Source organism: Salmo trutta, chromosome 27, assembly GCF_901001165.1.
Source record: "Salmo trutta chromosome 27, fSalTru1.1, whole genome shotgun sequence".
NCBI classification, from domain to species: Eukaryota; Metazoa; Chordata; class Actinopteri; order Salmoniformes; family Salmonidae; genus Salmo; species Salmo trutta.
In genome coordinates, this window is record NC_042983.1 from 17,864,076 (window position 1) to 17,886,516 (window position 22,441).

At 44.8% G+C, this 22,441-nt stretch overlaps 1 protein-coding gene across 4 annotated transcripts in view; it reads left to right on the forward strand.

Annotated features, from left to right (window-relative positions):
* Positions 1 to 22,441, forward strand: part of LOC115164495 (probable E3 ubiquitin-protein ligase HECTD4) — a 57,946-nt gene that overhangs the window by 1,968 nt on the left and 33,537 nt on the right. Inside the window, exons 2-21 of one of the 4 annotated variants that reach the window (XM_029717033.1) lie at positions 2,697 to 3,268; positions 11,533 to 11,622; positions 11,729 to 11,856; positions 13,611 to 13,719; positions 14,650 to 14,788; positions 14,928 to 15,098; positions 15,194 to 15,386; positions 16,527 to 16,688; positions 16,800 to 16,913; positions 17,006 to 17,146; positions 17,301 to 17,536; positions 18,792 to 18,934; positions 19,070 to 19,140; positions 19,261 to 19,366; positions 19,603 to 19,723; positions 19,840 to 19,968; positions 21,292 to 21,416; positions 21,665 to 21,818; positions 22,008 to 22,105; positions 22,229 to 22,433. In XM_029717033.1, the coding sequence (XP_029572893.1) occupies positions 2,697 to 3,268; positions 11,533 to 11,622; positions 11,729 to 11,856; positions 13,611 to 13,719; positions 14,650 to 14,788; positions 14,928 to 15,098; positions 15,194 to 15,386; positions 16,527 to 16,688; positions 16,800 to 16,913; positions 17,006 to 17,146; positions 17,301 to 17,536; positions 18,792 to 18,934; positions 19,070 to 19,140; positions 19,261 to 19,366; positions 19,603 to 19,723; positions 19,840 to 19,968; positions 21,292 to 21,416; positions 21,665 to 21,818; positions 22,008 to 22,105; positions 22,229 to 22,433 (3,207 nt within the window). The remainder of the gene's footprint in view (positions 1 to 2,696; positions 3,269 to 11,532; positions 11,623 to 11,728; positions 11,857 to 13,610; positions 13,720 to 14,649; positions 14,789 to 14,927; positions 15,099 to 15,193; positions 15,387 to 16,526; positions 16,689 to 16,799; positions 16,914 to 17,005; positions 17,147 to 17,300; positions 17,537 to 18,791; positions 18,935 to 19,069; positions 19,141 to 19,260; positions 19,367 to 19,602; positions 19,724 to 19,839; positions 19,969 to 21,291; positions 21,417 to 21,664; positions 21,819 to 22,007; positions 22,106 to 22,228; positions 22,434 to 22,441) is intronic. The other 3 variants (XM_029717035.1, XM_029717034.1, XM_029717036.1) reach the window with 3 other exon arrangements.

Here is a 22,441-nt window from a genome sequence, read left to right on the forward strand (position 1 = left end):
GTAAAACATATGTAATTGTGCCCTTGAGCAAAGCACTTAACCTATAATTACTCCTGTATATTTTTTTTTATGAATATGGACTTTCTCTAGTTCCTACTATTCATACTGGAATAGAATTGTGTTAACAACCAGAAAATGGTGGAACGGGGGAATAGAGAAGGTGAGAACAAGGAAATTGAGGTTTGCGACTGAGGGTGCACAGATGGAGAGTGATGTAGACCTAAACATAGATAAAGGGGTCACAGATTGATAGATGGTGAATGAGTGAGAGTCAGACAGATTACATGCTACAGATGGACACTGAGAATTAATCAACCTGAGTGGACTAGACTTTACTGCGTACATCTCCTGCTTGTGAAGTTTTCTTATTTTTCGTAAAAGAGTGGAGCAATGACTGGGGGGATAGAGCAGCTGTGCTAGCTAGCCCTGTGCCCCAGGTGCAGTAGTTTGGCATCCTGATTCTGCTTCATAGTGGGACAGGCTTAGCTTTGGGTCTGAGAGGTGGAAGTCAAAACAAAGGTCTTATTGCCCGTGTCACTTCTCAGAATAGCCCAGTACCATTGGTTCAATAGCAGTACAGGACATGGAAGTGTTGCTTGTCCTTTCTGCAGTGGAAGGATGGATGGCATGTAACCTGAGCATCTGCAGTGTGCCTCTAGTTATTGTACTGTCACCACCATCCACCCTTCCCCCTGCTCTCACTAACCTTATTCTTCTTATGTAGGGCTCCCGAGGGCTCCCGAGTGGCGCAGTGGTCTAAGGCACTGCATCTCAGTGCTAGAGATGTCACTACAGACCCTGGTTAGATTCCAGGCTGTATCACAAACGGCCGTGATTGGAAGTTCCTTAGGACGGCGCACAATTGGCCCAACATCGTTAGGGTTTGGCTGGGGTAGGCCGTCATTGTAAATAAGAATTTGTTCTTAACTGACTTGCCTAGTTAAATAAAAATTATGTGAGGAGGTAAGGTAGTGCAACACTAATTGCTGTATGTTGAGTTGGGGTTATTAGGGGGTCTGTGGACATTGTAATTTCCCTATCAGAGAGTAGTAGAAACATTAAAGTCCTCCAGCCTCTCCAAGCAGCTTCCTCTGGTCTTTATGGAGGCCATCTACAGGGGCCATTAGCACAGTGGGAATGTTTCCATATGCATGCCTCTTTTGGGTTAATGTTGCTAACTCATGATTGATCAGGTCATCCAGCAGCCCATGGGCGCTTAGATGCAGGCTATTTATATCAGCATCACTAACCACGTTTCCATCCACAGTTTTTATGCGAGTGAAGTCATACAGTATAAAATTTAAAAAACAAAATCACGACAGCTGTGATCAAAACAGGAAGTTTTGGTACAATTTTATAAAGATCAGTTGTGCGTTCGACATAGTGGGATACATTTTGTGTCTGTAAAATTAATTATGCATAAAATGGCGGTGGAAACGCTTTTATGCGCAGATATTGATATAATAACCATCATATCGAAGTAAATTCGGAGTCACACAATCATATGGTGTGTGGTCCTCCCACTTTGACTTGGGAAACCATACAGTTTATTAGGCTACAGATGAAATACATTATGATGAACTTCACAGGGTGGTGAAAGTGCATGGTGATGAGCTTGATGCTTCTTTCCATTAAATATCTAGGGTCTTATTCTGGTGACATGATGATCGATGCTTGACTGCCTTTTGACAAATAAAATATTCTCGCTCTTATCCATAATAATGTAGACTAGCCTACCTGCACTATATCTGCGAGCTGCTGAGTAGTCACATTTGGTATTTAACATAACAGTTCTAGTGACAAATGTATCAGTGCAGTTGAAAATGTGATGGGAACATCTTGAAAATGTGAGTTTTCGGGACATGAAAACTTAAGCGGAAAATAAAATGTTGTGCCCTACGTCGTCAGGCACTGTTTTTATCCACAACCAGTCCATTTGGTGAAACACCACTGGTGGAAAAATTTGCATATTTTCTTTATACAGCTTCTAGAATATTTGGATTGACATCTTTCTCCAATTGGATGGAAATCTAGCTGTAGAGGAGAATCCTTTCTGCAGAGTAAGGTGGAGAGGGTCGGTGAACAATCCCAGTCTCCAATGAAGGGACTTTACTGTAACATTAGTCGCATATCTGAAGAAAAAAAAAGTGCCTGCTAAATGGTGTTATGGAGTCTTAGACTAGACACTGTAATCGATACCTGGTTGAAATGCTGCGTAAGTGCAGATGATGCACAATTTTCCTTTTTATCTCCTCTGAAATAACCCCAAAATCTCTCTCTTTTTCATACTGCTTATTTTTTTGATTATGTAATGCTGTATTTGGCTGTTTCTCCTGGTAAGAACATCTGCACCATGAATACAATTTAAATGTGAAATGACCAGGTTATTTCCACACATGTATTTTGTGTATCATTAGAATCAAAGGGTCTAACCTCCTTTTCCTCCCTCATATTCAATTTAGCTACACATTATCTCAAAGTGAAGCAGTGCTCTGTTGTAAATTGGATTTAGAGGTCGCCAGACCCCAGCTAGATGGTGATTTACAGTCAGTGCACTATACTGGATGCCGTCATTGCTTTAAGATCTCGACCCATTGTCTCCCCAAGGATTAAACCAACTCCTGTTGGTTACAGATCTTCATGACTATTTTCTATATCCCTCACATTTTCTCACTCTTCCTTTCTATCTCTTCTAGATCCTCACATTCGAGACAAAGAATCCTGCGGAGCTAGCCGAGCGTCTCCGTGCAGTCTGTGGTAACCAAAGCAATGCGTATGCCCGCCTGTTGGAATACCGTCTGAATGCTCTGCGGGGCCTGTGGGGGGCTCAGCGTCAGTTGGCCCTGGAGGAGCAGCAGGACCGGGAGGGGGCTGGAGGGGGCGATGAGGAGGCCCTGGCCCTGCTAAAACGACAAGGCCTGCTGCAACAGCCTGAACAGGCTCCTTTCACCTCCCGCATGGGGCTGCTACTGGTCTTCCCCCTCCTGCAGTCCCAGACACGCAGTGACCCGGCACTCTGTGGGGTCACGGCGGAGGTACTGCTGTCTTGCCTACGTGACTGCCAGCCCCTCAGCCTCAGCAAGGAGCCTGCCGACTGCCTCAATGGCCTAGAAGGGCTGCTCTGCTCCTGGCTGGAGGAAGGGGTCCAGCAGACAGCACAGACCCAGCAGGGCCAGGGGCAGCAGGGCCAGGCTCCTACGTACGTGCTCCACGCACACAGGCAGAGGGAGAATGCTGCCGCTGCCCTCGTAGCTCTCGCCTGTGCCAGGTGAGACCACACGCTTAACAGAGCACACCACACATAAAGAGGAGAGAATAGTATGCCGGATAACTTGAGTCTGCTTAGCCGTCTGGCTCATTTACTCCAGCTTCCTAATACTGCTCAAATGGTGATTAGGCAAGCCCTCAAGTGTCATCCCATTTCTGTTTCCACTTTCAGTGATGTAGCTAGCCCCTGTCAGGGATGTAGCTAGCCCCAGTTGTTCACTAAATATAATCTTCTCTTTCTTTATCTTTGAAAAATGCCTTTCAGTTTTTGTGTTTGCTATGTCAGTGATGCTTGTTGAACAGGGGTCTTGTTTGTCACCTAGGTCAGGGGTTTTCAGACTTTTCTTTCCCAGGGACCCCCGCCCAGGCAAACTGGTGACCCAGGGACCCCCATCATATTTTAGCAAAAAAAATATATAATCACGTCTTGTCTCAGGTGAATGATAATGGCAAGTAGAAGTAATCAACATTTAAAAAATGAATAGATTTGGAAGACAGTTTCATTGTTTTAACCTCCCCACAGTTCATTGTAAGAGGAAGTGTAAACTCTAACATATTCTAGCTAGAAATGTAAAGGCATCGTGGCGGCATAGACAACATTTAGCTGTTGTAAAGCACCTTTTTGCAATGCTACTATTTTTCCATTGAGCTGAGAGAAAATTGTACATGTTTGAAGCACATTTCCTGCAATTCTATGCATTTTGCCATGGCTAATGCTGTGTTCCTCTGCTCAATCACTATAACAAAATCACTGGGCATGTGCCCTGAATGCTGGGGTTTTAGAATGTTTTATTCCTCCTGACTGTCTAGCTTTCATTTTATTGTTTCTTCTCAAAGATGCTATTATCAAAATCCAATCAAATTTTCTGGTCACCTACACATATTTAGCAGATGTTATTGCGAAATGCTTGTGTTCCAAGCTTCAACAGTGCAGTGATATCTAACAATTCACAACAACACACATCTGAAGTAAAAGAATGGAGTTAAGAAATATATAAATATTATGCCGAGCAACGTCGGAGTGGCATTGACTAACAGTAGAATATTTAAAATTCTATCTTTTCTGCATGCTTTCTATCTGGTTTTGGTTGTTTATTTAAGTTGACACACACCCTTTTTCCATCCCGAAAAGTGACCAGTATACAGAAATAACCCTGTTATTAGCTCCAATGACTGTAATTTCCTCCATATTACAAGGATCGTTTGGGATTTTGTCAATGAAGCCGTTTATCTACTTCCCCAGAGTCTGATGAACAGGAACAGCTAGCATCACACTGTTCCTGTAGACTTGTAGACTTGTAGACCTGTAGACTAGTCATTGCGCTAACGCTATTGGCTTGTGAAACTACCTTTTTAACTTCCTTCATACTGGACGCAGAGACATAAACATGGTATCCGTGGACCCCAGTTGGAAAACCCCTGACCTAGGTCACAGAGGAAAGCACTCTTTTTCTTTCACCTGTTGCTGCAGCCCGGCTTCCGCTGTTGACAACTGAGCCCACAACGCCAGGGTTGTGGGTTCGATTCCCACGGGGGACCAGTACAGAGAAAAAAATGTATGAAATGTATGCATTCACTACTGTAAGTCGCTCTGGATAAGAGCGTCTGCTAAATTACTAAAATGTAAAATGTAAATGTAAAATGCATTTGCGAAAAAAGCACAATCGTTGCACGAATGTACAGTGGGGGGAAAAAAGTATTTGATCCCCTGCTGATTTTGTACGTTTGCCCACTTACAAAGGAATGATCAGTCTATCATTTTAATGGTAGGTTTATATGAACAGTGAGAGACAGAATAACAAAAAAATCCAGAAAAACACATGTCAAAAATGTTATAAAATGATTAGCATTTTAATGAGGGAAATAAATATTTGACCCCTCTGCAAAACATGACTTAGTACTTGGTGGCAAAACCCTTGTTGGCAATCACAGAGGTCAGACGTTTCTTGTAGTTGGCCACCAGGTTTGCACACATCTCAGGAGGGATTTTGTCCCACTCCTCTTTGCAGATCTTCTCCAAGTCATTAAGGTTTCGAGGCTGACGTTTGGCAACTCGAACGTTCAGCTCCCTCCACAGTCTGGAGACTGGCTAGGCCACTCCAGGACCTTAATGTGCTTCTTCTTGAACCACTCCTTTGTTGCCTTGGCCGTGTGTTTTGGTTCATTGTCATGCTGGAATACCCATCCACGACCCCTTTTCAATGCCCTGGCTGAGGGAAGGAGGTTCTCACCCAAGATTTGACAGTACATGGCCCCGTCAAATGATGCGGTGAAGTTGTCCTGTCCCCTTAGCAGAAAAAGACCCCCAAAGCATAATGTTTCCACCTCCATGTTTGACGGTTGAGATGGTGTTCATGGGGTCATAGGCAGCATTCCTCCTCGTCCAAACATGGCGAGTTGAGTTGATGCCGAAGATCTCCATTTTGGTCTCATCTGACCACAACACTTTCACCAGTTGTCCTCTGAATCATTCAGATGTTCATTGGCAAACTTCAGACGGGCATGTATATGTATTCTTGAGCAGGGGGACCTTGCGGGCGCTGCAGAATTTCAGTCCTTCACGGCGTAGTGTGTTACCAATTGTTTTCTTGGTGACTATGGTCCCAGCTGCCTTGAGATCATTGACAAGATCCTCCCGTGTAGTTCTGGTCTGATTCCTCACCGCTCTCATGATCATTGCAACTTCACGAGGGGAGATCTTGCATGGAGCCCCAGGCCGAGGGATATTGACAGTTCTTTTGTGTTTCTTCCATTTGCGAATAATCGCGCCAAATGTTGTCACCTTCTCATCAAGCTGCTTGGCGATGGTCTTGTAGCCCATTCCAGCCTTGTGTAGGTCTACAATCTTGTCCCTGACATCCTTGGAGAGCTCTTTGGTCTTGGCCATGGTGGAGAGTTTGGAATCTGATTGATTGCTTCTGTGGACAGGTGTCTTTTATACAGGTAACAAGCTGCGGTTAGGAGCACTCCCTTTAAGAGTGTGCTCCTAATCTCAGCTTGTTACCTGTATAAAACACACCTGGGAGCCAGAATTCTTTCTGATTGAGAGGGGGTCAAATACTTATTTCCCTCATTAAAATGCAAATCAATTTCTAACATTTTTGACATGCGTTTTTCTGGATATTTTTGTTCTTATTCTGTCTCTCACTGTTCAAATAAACCTAACATTAAAATTATAGACTGATAATTTCTTTGTCAGTGGGCAAACATACAAAATCAGCAGGGTATCAAATATTTTTTTCCCCCCACTGTACCTAACCATAAACATCAATGCCTTAAAATCAATACACAGAAGTATATATTTTTAAACCTGTATATTTAGTTCAAAGAAATCCAGGTTAGCTGGCAATATTAAACTAGGGAATTTGTGTCACTTCTCTTGCGTTCATTGCACGCAGAGTCAGGGTATATGCAACAGTTTGGGCCGCCTGGCTCATTGCGAACTAACATGCCAGAATTTTACGTAATTATGACATAACATTGAAGGTTGTGCAATGTAACAGGAATATTTAGACTTATGGATGCCACTTGTTAGATAAAATACGGACCGGTTCCTTATTTCACTGAAAGAATAAACGTTTTGTTTTCTTAATGATAGTTTCCGGATTTGACCATATTAATGACCTAGTGATCGTATTTTTGTGTGTTTATTATATTATAATTAAGTCTATGATTTGATATTTGATAGAGCAGTCTGACTGAGCAGTGGTAGGCAGCAGCAGGCTCGTAAGCATTCATTCAAACAGCACTTTCGTGCGTTTGCCAGCGGCTCTTCGCTGTGCTTCAAGCATTGAGCTGTTTATGACTTCAAGCCTATCAACTCCCAAGATTAGGCTGGTGTAACCGATGTGAAATGGCTAGCTAGTTAGCGGGGTGCGCGCTAGTAGCATTTCAATCGGTGACGTAACTCGCTCTGAGACTTTGAAGTAGTTGTTCCCCTTGCCCTGCAAGGGCCACGGCTTTTGTGGAGCGATGGGTAGCGATGCTTCGAGGGTGGCTGTTGTCGATGTGTTCCTGGTTCGAGCCCAGGTAGGGGCGAGGAGAGGGACGGAAGCTTTCCTGTTACACTGGCAATACTAAAGTGCCTATAAGAACATCCAATAGTCAAAGGTATATGAAATACAAATGCTATAGAGAGAAATAGTCCTATAATTCCTATAATAACTACAACCTAAAACTTCTTAACTGGGAATATTGAAGACTCATGTTAAAAGGAACCACCAGCTTTCATATGTTCTCATGTTCTGAGCCAGGAACTTAACATTAGCTTTCTTACATGGCACATATTGCACTTTTACTTTCTTCTCCAACACTTTGTTTTTGCATTATTTAAACCAAATTGAACATGTTTCATTATTTATTTGAGGCTAAATTAATTTTATTGATGTATTATATTAAGTTAAAATAAGTGTTCATTCAGTATTGTTGTAATTGTCATTATTACAAATAAATAAATAATCATGTTCAAAAAAATCGGCCGATTTAATCGGCAGCGGCTTTTTTTTAAAAATAATAATCGGTATCGGTGTTGAATAATCGGTATCGGTGTTGAAAAATCATAATCGGCCGACCTCTACTTTCAAATATATTCTATGACGACGACACTGAAGCAGGAAGTTATGTTATACTGTAAACAACGCACGAACTGAGTCTGGTAAGAGTGCTTAACTATGCTGCCCCATCATCCAGGAACACTTTGCAGAAGGACTTAAAATTAGATCATTTTATTCTGATTGATTTTAAATTCTGGATTGGAGGGCTGCTGACCAGACTGCACATGTTTTAAAACCTGCTCTCTTATGCACCATTTTAACTTCCATTCATTGTTACATTTTTTGTCTATTGTTTAACTATATGTAAGATTCTTTCTTGGCCAGGGCTCACTTGGAAAAGAAATGTACATCTCAATGTGACTTCTAAGATTATATAAAGAATACAAATAATAATAATTGGTCATACATTGTAGAAAGTAAGGCAAATAATGCAGATCAAGAAATGGCTACACAGCTGAAGCGTGGCACAACATTCTCTTTTGTGTTAAAGGGGAACTTATTTTTGGTATTTGTTTAATTTGTCCATTGTTGATATACACTGTGTACAAAACATTAGGAACACCTTCCTAATATTGAATTTCACTCCCCTTGGCCTCCAGACCTGCCTCAATTCGTCGGGGCATGGACTACAAGGAGTCAAAAGTGTTCCACAGGGATGCTGGCCCATGTTGACTCCAATGCTTCTCACTGTTGTGTCAAGTTGGCTGGATGCCTTTTGGGTGGTGGACCATTCTTGATACACAAGGGAAACTGTTGAGCGTGAAAAACCCCATTCACCCTCTGAATGGCACACATACACAATCCATGTCCAAAGCTTAGAAATCCTTCTTTAACCTGTCTCCTCCCCTTCATCTACACTGATAGAAGTGGATTTAACAGGTGACATCAATAAGGGATCATAGCTTTTACCTGGATTCACCTTAAGTCTGTCATGGAAAGAGCAGGTGTTCCTAATCTTCTGTACACTCAGTGTACTTACAAAAAGCTTTCAAGACATACAGTACCAGTCAAAAGTTTGGACACACCTTCTCATTCAATTTTTTTTATTTTTAATTTGGACTATTTTCTACATTGTAGCATAATAGTGAAGACATCAAAACTATGAAAGAGTTAAACAAATCAAAATTATAATCTATATTTGAGATTCTTTAAAGTAGCCACCTTTTGCCTTGATGACAGCTTTGCACACTCTTGGCATTCTCTCAACCAGCTTCACCTGGAATGCTTTTACAACAGTCTTGAAGCAGTTCCCACATGCTGAGTACTTGTTGGCTGCTTTTCCTTCACTCTGCAGTCCAACTCATCCCGAACCATCTCAATTGGGTTGAGGTCGGGTGATTGTGGAGGCCAGGTCATCTAATGCAGAACTACATCACTCTCCTTGGTAAAATAGCCCTTACACTGCCTTGAGGTGTGTTTTGGGTCATTGTCCTGTTGAACAACAAATGATAGTCCCACTAAGCGCAAACCAGATGGGATGGCGTATCTCTGCAGAAGGCTGTGGTTGCCATGCTGGTTAAGTGTGATTTGAATTCTAAATAAATCACTGACCGTGTCACCAGCAAAACACCATCACACCACCTCCTCCATGCTAGAAGGTGGGAACCATTCGCCTACTCTGCGTCTCACAAAAACAGTGGTTGGAACCAAAAATCAAAGGACAGATTTCCACCGGTCTAATGTCCATTGCTCGTGTTTCTTGGCCAAGCAAGTCCCTTCTTCTTATTGATGTCGTTTAGTAGTGGTTTCTTTGTAACAATTCGACCATGAAGGCCTGATTCACGCAGTCTCCTCTGAACAGTTGATGTTGATGTCTTACTTGAACTCTGTGAAGCATTTATTTGCGCTACAATTTCTGAGGCTGTAACTCTATTGAACTTATCCTCTGCAGCACGTTTTTTTTATTAAATGTTTTATTTCACCTTTATTTAACCAGGTAACAAGATAAATAAATACAGTGTGGGGATGAGGTAGATTGGATGGGCTATGTACAGGTGCAGTGATCTGTGAGCTGCTCTGACAGCTGGTGCTTAAAGCTAGTGAGGGAGACATGAGTCTCCAGCTTTAGTGATTTTTGCAGTTTGTTCCAGTCATTGGCAGCAGAGAACTGGAAGTAGAGGCGGCCGAAGGAAGATTTGGCTTTGGGGGTGACCAGTGAGATATACCTGCTGGAGCGCGTGCTACGGGTGGGTGCTGCTATTGATGGTGACCAGTGAGCTGAGATAAGGCGGGGCTTTACCGAGACTTGTAGATGACCTGGAGCCAGTGGGTTTGGCGACGAGTATGAAGCGAGGGCCAGCCAACGAGAGAGTACAGGTCGCAATGGTGGGTAGTATATAGGGCTTTGGTGACAAAACGGATGGCACTGTGGTAGACTGCATCCAATTTGTTGAGTAGAGTGTTGGAGGCTATTTTGTAAATGACATGGCCGAAGTCGAGGATCGGTAGGATGGTCAGTTTTATGAGGGTATGTTTGGCAGCATGAGTGAAGGATGCTTTGTTGCGAAATAGGAAGCCGATTCTAGATTTAATTTTGGATTGGAGATGTTTAATGTGAGTCTGGAAGGAGAGTTTACAGTCTAACCACACACCTAGGTATTTGTAGTTGTCCACATATTCTAAGTCAGAACCGGCCGGAGTAGTAATGCTGGACGGGCGGGCAGGTGCGGGCAGCGATTGGTTGAAGAGCATGCATTTAGTTTTACTTGCATTTAAGAGCAGTTGGAAGCCACAAAAGGAGAGTTGTATGACATTGAAGCTCATCTGGAGGTTAGTTAACACAGTGTCCAAAGAAGGGCCAGAGGTATACAGAATGGTGTCATCTGCGTAGAGGTGGATCAGAGAGTCACCAGCAGCAAGAGCGACATCATTGATGTATACAGAGAAGGTAACTCTGGGTCTTCCATTCCTGTGGTGGTCGTCATGAGAGCCAGTTTCGTCAAAGTGCTTGATGGTTTTTACGACTGTACTTGAAGAAACTTTCAAAGTTCTTAACATTTTCCGGGTTGACTGACCTTCATCTTAAAGTGATGATAGACTGTCATTTCTCTTTGCTTATTTGAGCTGTTCTTGCCATAATATGGACTTGGTATTTTACCAAATATGGCTATCTTCTGTATACCACCCCTACCTTGTCACAACACAACTGATTGGCTCAAACGTATTAAGAAGGAAAGAAATTCCACAAATGTACTTTTAACAAATTAAAATGCATTCCAGGTGACTACCTCATGAAGCTGGTTGAGAGAATGCCAAGAGTGTGCAAAGCTGTCATCAAGGCAAAGGGCTACTTTGAAGAATCTAAATAATAAAATATATTTTGATTTGTTTAAAACCTTTTTTGTTAGTACATGATTCCATATGTGTGATTTCATAGTTTTGATGTCTTCACTATTATTCTACAATGTATAAAATAGTAAAAATAAAGTAACACCCTTGAATAAGTGGGTGTGTCCAAACTTTTGACTGGTACTGTATCTAACTTGATGCAAAATTTGTCGTACCGGCTGTATTTCTGTATTTTGAAAGTTATATCTTAACTTGATTGTTGACATGCAAAACATTTTGGGACTATATCAACGATGGACTAGTGAGGCAAATACCAAAACAATCATTTTTGGGTGGAATTTTTCTTTTAACACTATTAGGCCTACCTGGGACCTTCACTGTTGCTCCCTCCCATTCCATGGTTTAACACGTTTTGTGTTTCCAGAGGGTCCCTGAAGACCTTCATCCACACAGTTCACCTGCTGCAGAAACAGACAGACCTGGGCCAGCTCCCTGTGGCTGATGTGCTCTACAGGTGAGTCTAGTATCCTTATGTCTGGATGTGCTTGGTGAGACATCGTTGTCCCTTTTCTGTATTGTCTTCGTTGTGAACTCTTTCTCTCCCGATCTGTCCCACCCAGACTCCTGGTGCTGGAGGGGGGACCAGGCTCCCCGTCCTGTCTGCTGGGGGGCAAGCACAGGGTTTCCTGGGGCTTTGAAGACATGCTGCCTACACCTGACAGCAGCGCTGGAGGGGCAGAGAGCAAAGGTAAGCCTGTGTGTGTGTGAACAAGAGCTCCATTGGTCTTGGGGGGGGGGGGGACTTCCTTTGAACCGGACCTGGGGGGTTTTCAACTGAGGTTGCTTTTTTTGGGGGGTTGAAAACTCTAAATATTTTCCAGTCTAGTGATCATATTAGTGATTTTTGTGCTGTCAGATTTGTATTTATTTAACCTTTATTTAACTAGGCAAGTCAGTTAAGAACAAATTCTTATTTACAATGACGGCCTAGCAAAAGGCCTCCTGCGGGGCTGGGTTTAAAAATTGTGTGTGTGTGTGTGTGTGTGTATATGTGTATATATATATATTTATATTCACACTACCATTATAGCCAGCAGCCAGCAGCATACCACCCTGCATCCAACTGCTGCCTTGCTTCTGATGCTAAGCAGGGTTGGTCCTGGTCAGTCCCTGGATGGGAGACCAGATGCTGCTGGAAGTGGTATTGGAGGGCCAGTAGGAGGCACTCTTTCCTCTGGTCTAAAAAAATATCCCAATGCCCCAGGGCAGTGATTGGGACACTGCCCTTTGTAGGGTGTCGTCTTTCGGATGGGACGTTAAACGGGTGTCCTGACTCTCTGAGGTCATTAAAGATCCCATTGCACTTATCGTAAGAGTAGGGGTGTTAACCCTGGTGTCCTGGCTAAATTCCCAATCTGGCACTCATACCATCATGGCTGTCTAATCATCCCCAGCTTACAATTGGCTCATTCATCCCCCTCCTCTCCCCTGTAACTATTCCCCAGGTCGTTGCTGTAAATGAGAATGTGTTCTCAGTCAACTTACCTGGTAAAATAACGGTAAAATAAAAATAAAATAAAAAAATAAAAATAGAGTTATGTGAGTGCACTGCAAGTGTAGTTGTTAGTAGTATTGTTCTGGTGACAATGGCAACCAGGCTAAGTCCTGCTGGCCCTCATAATCCTTCCTCTCATTTGGATGATGATTTATTCATTTACCTCTTTAGATCATTTCTATTTGATCCTTTGTCTGGAGCCACTTAGTACTCCCAACATTAAGCCAAGGGCAGACATGGAGTCATCCTTCTGTCTCATTGGCTGAGTCTTCTGAGGAGGGCATCATGTGTTGGTTATAGGGCAGGGTAATGACTAGCAGAAGTTTGAGGGAGAAAGAGGGAGGGTGGGTGATGGCTTGTTTCCTCCAATCGATGGGCTGACCTTGGAGAGCCCTGTAAGGTGATAGGACCTCATCAGCTCTCCTATAGGAAGCCAGTTGAGAGGCAGAGACATGGCAGCTAAAGAATACAGTAGAGCTGGCAGGCCGTGGGCTGGGGGGCTTGTCCCTCTCACCTGCCAAGTGCAAACTACAGGCAGGTTCAGCCAAAAGGAAAGTATTTTTCCCTGCCTTTCTTGTTGATTGGCTGACTAGTCTCCTTTGATTCTGTTTGGCCAATGCTGTGGGTGTGTGAGACCATATATATGTACACTTACTATGCTATAAAATGAAGGACAACATTAAACACGAATTGTCAGTAGAAAAGGTAGGGCTATACTGTCAGACTGTCCCTTCTGTCTGCACCATGGTGCCTCAGTGTGGAGAAGATGAGAGAAAGCATACAGATGGACATATCTTTCAGTAGCTGAATCACACCCCTTCTCCTGTTATCCCCTCCTGTATACTGTCCTCCCTCTCCCCTCCGTTCCTGTTGTTTGCTCCCCCTTCCATTTTTCACCCCCTCTTCTGCTGTTCCTCACTCTGTCTATATCCTCCTTGCTGTTGCAGACACAGACCTTGGGCGCTGCCTGGCCACAGATGGGCTCTATCTCTACACCACTAACTCCTTTGGGAGAGGGATCAGCAAGCTGGGCTCCGGTTTGCACGGGACACTGAGGTAACATGACACCCCTGCCTATATCTGCAGAGAGAAAGAGTGAGAGTGCCTCACTTAAAATACCCTCAAATCAAATTTTACTTGTCACATGTTTCTTAAACAACAGGTGTAGACTCACAGTGAAATGCTTACTTACGGGCCCTTCCCAACAATGCAGAGAGAGAAATTGAGAACTAATAGAAAAAGAATAACATGAGGAATAAATGAGTAACGATAACTTTTCTATTTACACGAGGTACCAGTACAGAGTCGATGTGCAGGGGTACACTTCCATTCAGCCACAAGAGCATCAGTGAGGTCAGGCACTGATGTTGGGCGATTAGGCCTGGCTCAAAGTCGGTGTTCCAATTCATTCCAAAGGTGTTCGATGGGGTTGAAGTTAGGGCTCTGTCAAGTTCTTCCACACCGATCTCGACAAACCATTTTCTGTAGGGACTTTGCTTTGTTGTTTCTAGACTTTTCCACTTCACAATAACAGCACTTACAGTTGACTAGGGCAGAAATTTGGCGAACTGACTTGTTGGAAAGGTGGCATCCTATGACAGTGCCACGTTGAAAGTCACTGAGCTCTTCAGTAAGACCAAGAGTCACTGAGCTCTTCAGTAAGGCCATTCTACTACTGTTGTCTATGGAGATTGCATGACGGTGTGCTCAATTTTTATATACCGGTCAGCAACGGGTGTGGCTGAAATAGCAGAATTCACTAATTTGAAGGGATGTCCACATACTTTTTGCCATGTAGTGTATATTCTGTACAAAAAAGTAGGGAGCCACCGTGCCACCTCATGTCCTGTTCTAACTCTCCTGTTCCCTCCTTCTGACCTGAACTTCAAAACTCCTCTGCCCTACTGTACTCCCCCTCTGATTTATTTCACTTTCTGAGCAAAATATCAGAGGAAAGGGAGATGATTATTTTGTGTGTTTGTGCAGGGGGTTTGTGTACTGTCGGAATGAGGACTTGGAGCCCGGCTGGGTGGTGTTCAGCAGCGGCCGCCTTCTTCACCGCCCTGCCTCCTTTGATGCCAAGCCTCATCAGCTGTGCCAGGTCATCGACCCCTTCACCCTGCAGGTACGGCAGCTCGCACCTAGCAACAGGCTTCATGACATCACTCATGATGACTCAATTACACTAACTCAGGCCAGCACCACACATTGGGTGATCCAGTACTGTATCTCTTCCAAAAGACTGACCTTTCTACCTGTCTCAGGTGTGCCAGGTTGTTCCCATGCCAGCCCACCACTTCCCCGTGGGCAGCAGCATGACCACGCTGCACCTGTGCTCAGATGGAACCTACCTGTACTGGGTGTGGTCTCCTGCCAGCCTCAACGAGAAGACCCAGAAAGGCCACTCGGTCTTCATGGATGTCTTTCAGCTGTCGGTGAGGATGTTTCCCCAAGCCTTTCGACCATGCACAACAAGGCTCTTCCCTCCTTCCCATCTCTCACCCCTCTCTCCCTCCTGCTTCTGGTGCAGACAGAGACAGGATTGTGTGTGGCAGACGTCCTTCAGGAGAGGGTGATCCTGATACGGAAGGAGGGCGAATCGTCCAAGTGTCTGAACGAGCTGCTGCTGAGCCGCATGTCACGCTTTCGCGCCTCCCATTCCGCAACGCTGGCCGCTCTCACCGGCTCTGCCATCACCAACACTGTCAAGGAAGAGCAGTCCGGTAATGACCTCACACTATTTAGATAAACAGTTTTTTTACCCTGAAAACTCCCCAGTCCTTAACAATTAAAAGCATACCCATAACATGATGCAGCCACCACTATGCTTGAAAATATTGCAAGTGGTACTCAGTAATCAATTGGATTTGCCCCAAACATAACACTTTGTAATCAAGAGAAAAAGGTAATTGCTTTGCCACATTATTTGCAGTATTACTTTAGTGCCTTGTTGCAAACAGGATGCATGGTTTGGAATATTTATATTCTGTACAGGCTTCCTCCTTTTCACTCTGTCAGTTAGGTTAGCATTGTGGTTTACTACAACGTTGTTGATCCATCCTCTGTTTTCTCCTATCACAGCCATTAAACTCTGTAACTGTTTTAAAGAAACCATTCGCCTCATGATGAAATCCCTGAGTGGTTTCCTTCCTCTCCGGCAACTGAGTTAGGAAGGACACCTGTATCTTTGTAGTGACTGGATGTGTTGATTCACCATTCATAGTGTTACAAATAACTTTACCATGCTCAAAGGGACATTCAATGTCTGCTTATTCCTACCCATCTACCAATAGGTGCCCTTTGCGAGGCATTGGAAAACCTCCCTGGTCTTTGTGGTTGAATCTTTGTTTGACTGAGGGACCTTACAGATAATTGTATGTGTGGGATACAGAGATGAGGTAGTCATTCAGAAATCATGTTAAACACTATTATTAAACAATTTAGTATGTGACTTGTTAAGCAAATCTTTATTCCTAAACATATTTAGGCTTGCCGTAACAAAGGGGTTGAATTCTTACTGACTCAAGACATTTCAGCCTTTCATTTATAATTAATTTGTACAAATTGCGAAAAACAAAATTCCACTTTGACATTATGGGGTGTAGGCCAGTGACGACATCTCAATTTAATCTATTTTAAATTCTGGCTGTAATACAACAAAGTGGAAAAAGTCAAGGGGTGTGAAAACTTTCTGAAGGCACTAACACAACAGTTTTTGTTTCACCCCCAGTTAAATGTGTGATATCCAGGCAGTGAAAAATATGATTGAATCTTCATTATCCTCATCACATTGCTCATTGTGCAATTCACACTTCACATCTCTTTGCTGTGTGTTGACTCATGTTTGTGCTCCTCTTCCACAGCAGTAAACACTAGCTGTGGCCTCCCTCTAAAGACTCTGAGGAAGACTCCCATGTATGTGTGTGGGACGTCCCTGGTGATGCTGGCATCTCCGCCCGGTGTGTCTGGCAGCTCTGCCACACGCTCCCTGTTTGGAGGGACCAGCGGCTTGTCCTCCCTGAAGAGTAAGAGCAGATGTTCCACTTCACTGTTTTTCTCGGTTGTGTTTTAGGCAAGTCTCCTTTTTACTGTTAGTGGTATATTTGTTGACCACTTTCCTCTCTTTCTCCGACCAGTCCTCTCCTCCAGTCTGGCATTCAACCTAGTTGACGGTCAGTTCAGTAGCCGGGCAGATCTCATTGACGCACCTGGCAGTTCTCTAGGCAGGGGGGCCCAGGTGGCAGGGCTGGGTAAGCTCCTGTTCAGGAATTAGCCATTTTTATTTCTTTCTAGATAAGGGCTGCGTTCTCAAAGTAGAGCTTATGTGACATTTGTGTTGTAGGAGCCTGCTATGACGCCCTCAACAACTTAATCTGGAGCTGCTCCAGTGACTACATGGACCAGTGGTCTAACCCTGGAAACCAGGCCTTCCATCACGTGTGCCATAGGCTTGGCGTCAGTCATGTCATCAAGGAACCCAAAGGTAAACAAAACAGTTTTACTCTTGTTTAGAAAACAACGCTGACCTCAAATTATGTGCTGCAGAATTATAGGCTGAAGAGTGTCTCAACCAGCTTCTTCCTTTTAAGTCAAATCGTACCGTTAAGAGTTGACTTACCCCTCGCTCCCTGCTGCAGAGGAGACCGTGGCCACCGGAGAGGTGATCAACCAGCTGCTTCACCATGTGGGCGCCATGTGCATCCACCAGCTCAACCTTCTCGCAGCCAGCAGCAGCAGCTTTCCCCTGGGCGCCCTCATGGGCAAGCAGCACCCCATCGAGGCTTGCCACTTCAGCAGCATCTGCGACATCATGGAGAAAGCCATGGTCAACAGGGACACCTGCATCATCCGCTGCATCCTGGTGGTATTCCAGGTACAGTGGAGCTGGAGAACCAAATCAAATGTATTGGTCACATACACGTGTTTAGCAGATTTAATTATGCGTATAGCAAAATGATTGTGCTTCTAGCTCCGACAGTGCAGTAATATCTAACATTTTCACAACATATACCCAAAATATACATAAATCTAAGTAAGGAATGGATTAAGAATACATACTTATGTCAGAGCGGCATTGGACTAAGATACAGTGGCGTAGTATAGAATACAGTATATACATATGAGATGGGTGATGCAGTATTTACACACAATTAAAGTGATTAAGATACCATAGTATAGAGTACAGTTTATACATATGAGATGTGTAATGCCAGATACCGAGACATTATTAAAGTGGCCAGTGATTCCTAATCTATGTCTATAGGCAGCAGCCTGTGATGTACTGGAGTTGGCTGTTTAACAGTCAGTGGTGTAGTATAGAATACAATACAGTATATGCATATGAGATGGGTGACGCAATATGCAAACGCAATTTAAAAGTGACTAAGATACTGTGGAATAGTATAGAGTGCAGTTCATAAATATGAGATGAGTAATGCAAGATCAGGAAACATGATTAAAGTGGCTAGTGATCCATTTCTAAAAGTGGCCTGTGATTCCTAATCTAATGCCTGCTACTGCAGGGATATTCAATCTGTATAGAATTTTATGAACATTGCTAGCAACAACAGAATAAACAAAGTATTATTTCTTATTATGTCAAATGTATTTTTCAACTCCTAATATTGAGCAAATGACTCTTGCTGGAGTATCTGACACAGGCTTTGAAAAAACACCCACGAATAGGCTACCATTGCGGCAAATGGCTGGTGCGCTTTCTTGACTTGTACATTTATTTTTGCCAACACATGGCTAACCTTTGTTTAACCAGCTAAACAGCTGCTATTAGCGAAAATGTGTTTGGAGTTACCTTTCTAGCTAATAGGCTAGGGTAGAGTGTACACTTCCTCTTCCAATTTATAATGTGGGGAGGTCCAAATAATAAAACATTTTGATTACTTCTTGCCATTATCATTCACTGATGATTAGACAAGACGTGCTTTTATTTATTTATTATTTTATATTTTTTTTGATTTGCTAACGTATGATGGGGTCCCTGGGTTGCCGGTTTCCCTGGGAGGGTGTCCCTTGACAAGTAAAGTTTAAGACCCCTGTGCTGCTATGACGCTACCTGGAGCCCAACTGATGTCTAAATCACTCATTTTTACACATTGGTGTTTGTCGTTCAGGTGGTGTTCAGGTTCTTCAACCCTCAGTCGGAGCAGAACAGGGAGAGCGTGCGGCGTTCAGGGCTGCTCCTGTGGCAGCTGCTCATGGCTCCTGTGGATCAGATTGGAGCAGAGATCCAGGGAGAAGTGTGCCTGGCTATCAGGTAAACACCACTCGGTACAGAACAAAGCCTTAACCATAAACACAGGACACACGTAAAGACATGATCTTACAGATGACTATCTGTCCTGTGATTGACACCTACTGTCATTGTCTATCTATCCATCCCTCTCTGTAGCTCGGGTTTGAATACTTTGTATCAGGGGGAGTCTGAACTCAGCAGCCTGCTGAAGCTGGTCCTGACAGAAGGTGATAGTTGCGACCTACTCATTGGGTTTTATGCACACTCTTAACACAAACATGATTAGAATGTGTATCTCAAATATCTGAAGCACTGTAAGTATTGAAGGAGTTCTGTGTGACCTTTAGGGGAGAGGAACAGTGGTCTGTCTCAGCTCCGCGATGTCATCCTCACCAACCTGGCTGACCAGCTGCAGAAAAATCGATTTGGGAGCGACGAAGATGACCACTACAGGTAGAGTCCAGCTTTTGCAGACATTTTCTCAACAATTTTTCCAATGTCAGGTATTACTGCTTGAAAAATAACTCTCAATTCCTCCCCTAACCAGAGCTGAATGGTTTCACTGAGTAACCTGATGCCATAAAATGTGCACATGAATAATAATAATGCAATATGCCGCTCTGTCTCTCTGTATAAGAGGGTTGTTCGGCTGAATCAGTCTCATTATCTCGCCTGTTTCTCCCCTCCAGACTAAGTGATGAACTCCTGCACTGCATCCTGAAGACCGTTGTCCGTGAATCCTGCCTTCTTATCACTAAATGTCAGACTGTCGCAAGGGATGACTTCCAGAAGCTACTCTCCACTGTGCCAGTATGTGTCTTTGGCTTTGTCTGGTCAGACGGTCTGTTTACCAATCAGCAGTAGATGAAGTGTGTTAGCTGTTGCGTACTGACTTGTGGTCCCCCTCCCTCCTTCCCCTCTACCAGGTGGCCTCATCAAGCCTGCGCTACCTCATGGCCGTTCAGAACCACCTGCTTAGCAACACCGTTCTGATACGCCCTGACGACAACGACGACAGTGACAGCTCCCTACAAGGGGAAACAATGAAGGTACAGGTAAACACCCCTTTTAAATACCGCTACTGCTGTCTGTCCATGTGGTGTGTCTCTGTGTGTGTTGTCTGTGTGTCTCTCTCTCTCTCTCTCTCTCTCTCCTTCTGTGTCTCTCGCTCTCTCTCCTTCTGTGTCTCTCGCTCTCTCTCCTTCTGTGTCTCTCGCTCTCTCTCCTTCTGTGTCTCTCGCTCTCTCTCCTTCTGTGTCTCTCGCTCTCTCTCCTTCTGTGTCTCTCGCTCTCTCTCCTTCTGTGTCTCTCGCTCTCTCTCCTTCTGTGTCTCTCGCTCTCTCTCCTTCTGTGTCTCTCGCTCTCTCTCCTTCTGTGTCTCTCGCTCTCTCGCTCTCGCTCTCTCTCGCTCTCGCTCTCTCTCTCGCTCGCTCTCTCTCGCTCGCTCCTTCTGTGTCTCTTGCTCGCTCTCTCTCCTTCTGTGTCTCTCGCTCGCTCTCTCTCCTTCTGTGTCTCTCGCTCTCTCTCTCTCGCTCGCTCTCGCTCTCTCTCTCGCTCGCTCTCTCTCGCTCGCTCTCTCTCGCTCGCTCGCTCGCTCGCTCTCTCTCTCTCGCTCGCTCTCTCTCTCGCTCGCTCTCTCGCTCTGTGTCTCTCGCTCGCTCTCTCTCGCTCTGTGTCTCTCGCTCGCTCTCTCTCCTTCTGTGTCTCTCGCTCGCTCTCTCTCCTTCTGTGTCTCTCGCTCGCTCTCTCTCCTTCTGTGTCTCTCGCTCGCTCTCTCTCCTTCTGTGTCTCTCGCTCGCTCTCTCTCCTTCTGTGTCTCTCGCTCGCTCTCTCTCCTTCTGTGTCTCTCGCTCGCTCTCTCTCCTTCTGTGTCTCTCGCTCGCTCTCTCTCCTTCTGTGTCTCTCGCTCGCTCTCTCTCCTTCTGTGTCTCTCGCTCGCTCTCTCGCTCGCTCTCTCTCTCGCTCGCTCGCTCTCGCTCTCGCTCGCTCTCGCTCTCGCTCGCTCTCGCTCGCTCTCTCCCCTTCTGTGTCTCTCGCTCGCTCTCTCTCCTTCTGTCTCTCGCTCGCTCTCTCTCCTTCTGTGTCTCTCGCTCGCTCTCCTTCTGTCTGTGTCTCTCGCTCTCTCTCTGTGTCTGTCTGGGGCCTCAGTTTCTGCAGCAATAGAGCAAGGATATTAAATCATGACAGCATAGCCACCGCATTTAGCATGTTCAACAGAAAGCCCTCTTTTATTACAAACACCTAAAGTTGTTTTTGTTTAACTTTTTTGTTATAGTGTTGATTGTAAACAAGTTTAGAAGTTGTGTGGTCTTTTTCCTTTTAGAGAAAAGTAAGCACTGTTACGGAAGCGTTGCCTTTTCTCTGTGTGTGGTTTCCAGGAGTTGCAGACTAGCATCCTGTCGCTGGCCACTAAGATCCTGATGGGATGTGACGAGGTGCTGGAGACCCTGCAGCAGGTGACCGCCGCTCTCATCAACAGTGACATTACTGACCGAGAGACCAGGTGACCCTCACCCCTCTACCTCTGCTTTTCCTGTTACCTGTCAACCTGTCATTTTACATGTTGTATGCCTACCCCTAACTCTCTTGACCTTTTGCCTGTGTATCTGCATGTTCCCCTTGTATGCATATGAATCCCCTTCTATGCATTTCTCTTTCTGTCTGCCTCAAACTCTCTTCTACATACCTCTTATTCCACTCATCTCACATCCTCTCTCCTCCTCGTCCCACCTCTCTCCTTCCGGTCCGCAGGCTGAAGGGCCTGGAGCAGATGACCAAGGCTACCATGCTGGGCCACCTGCTGCCAGTGCTGCTCACCTCTCTGATGCACCCCAACCTGCAGACACTCAATCTGGCTGACGCTCTCCTGCCCCAGCTAGTGCAGCTAGTCCTCTACACCAGCCAGGTGGGGGCTCTCAAACAAACACACCCGTCTCACCTCAATGTAGATATTCTTCTCTAGTTTAGAACGTCTGTCTGTCGTCTCTGGTTTCTGTGGTGGAAGATGGGTAGGCGTGTTGTGCTTGTTGATTTATAGTTTGGAAGGAGAATTAGTATATATTTATAATATGGGTTTCTCCTGGTTATTTCCCAGACTGCTCTGCTGTTGAAGACCCAGTCTCCTCTCTTCACTGACAGCATTCCACTGGTAGGAGGGCCGCTGGGCCAAAAGACGCCTGCTGCTGATGACCGGTAAGAGTACACATGGTCCTCTGTAGGCAAGATTTATCAGGACCTTAAGCCTGGTTTTCCAAGTGTGTTTGTGTTTCTCTGTCCCTGATGACTGACTGCCTGACTTCCTCTGTCCTGCTCCAGCTTTAGAATTCTAGATGAGCGGGAGGAGCCAGGCTTCCTGACAGGCCTGAAGATCCCTGCCCCATGGGCTGCTGGGAAGACGGTGGAGACGGTCCACCCAGTGCGAGACAACTATAAGTTCAAAGAGACGGTACACATCCCAGGAGCACGCTGCCTCTACCTGCGCTTCGACTCCCGCTGCTCCTCGCAGTACGACTACGACAAGGTGACCAA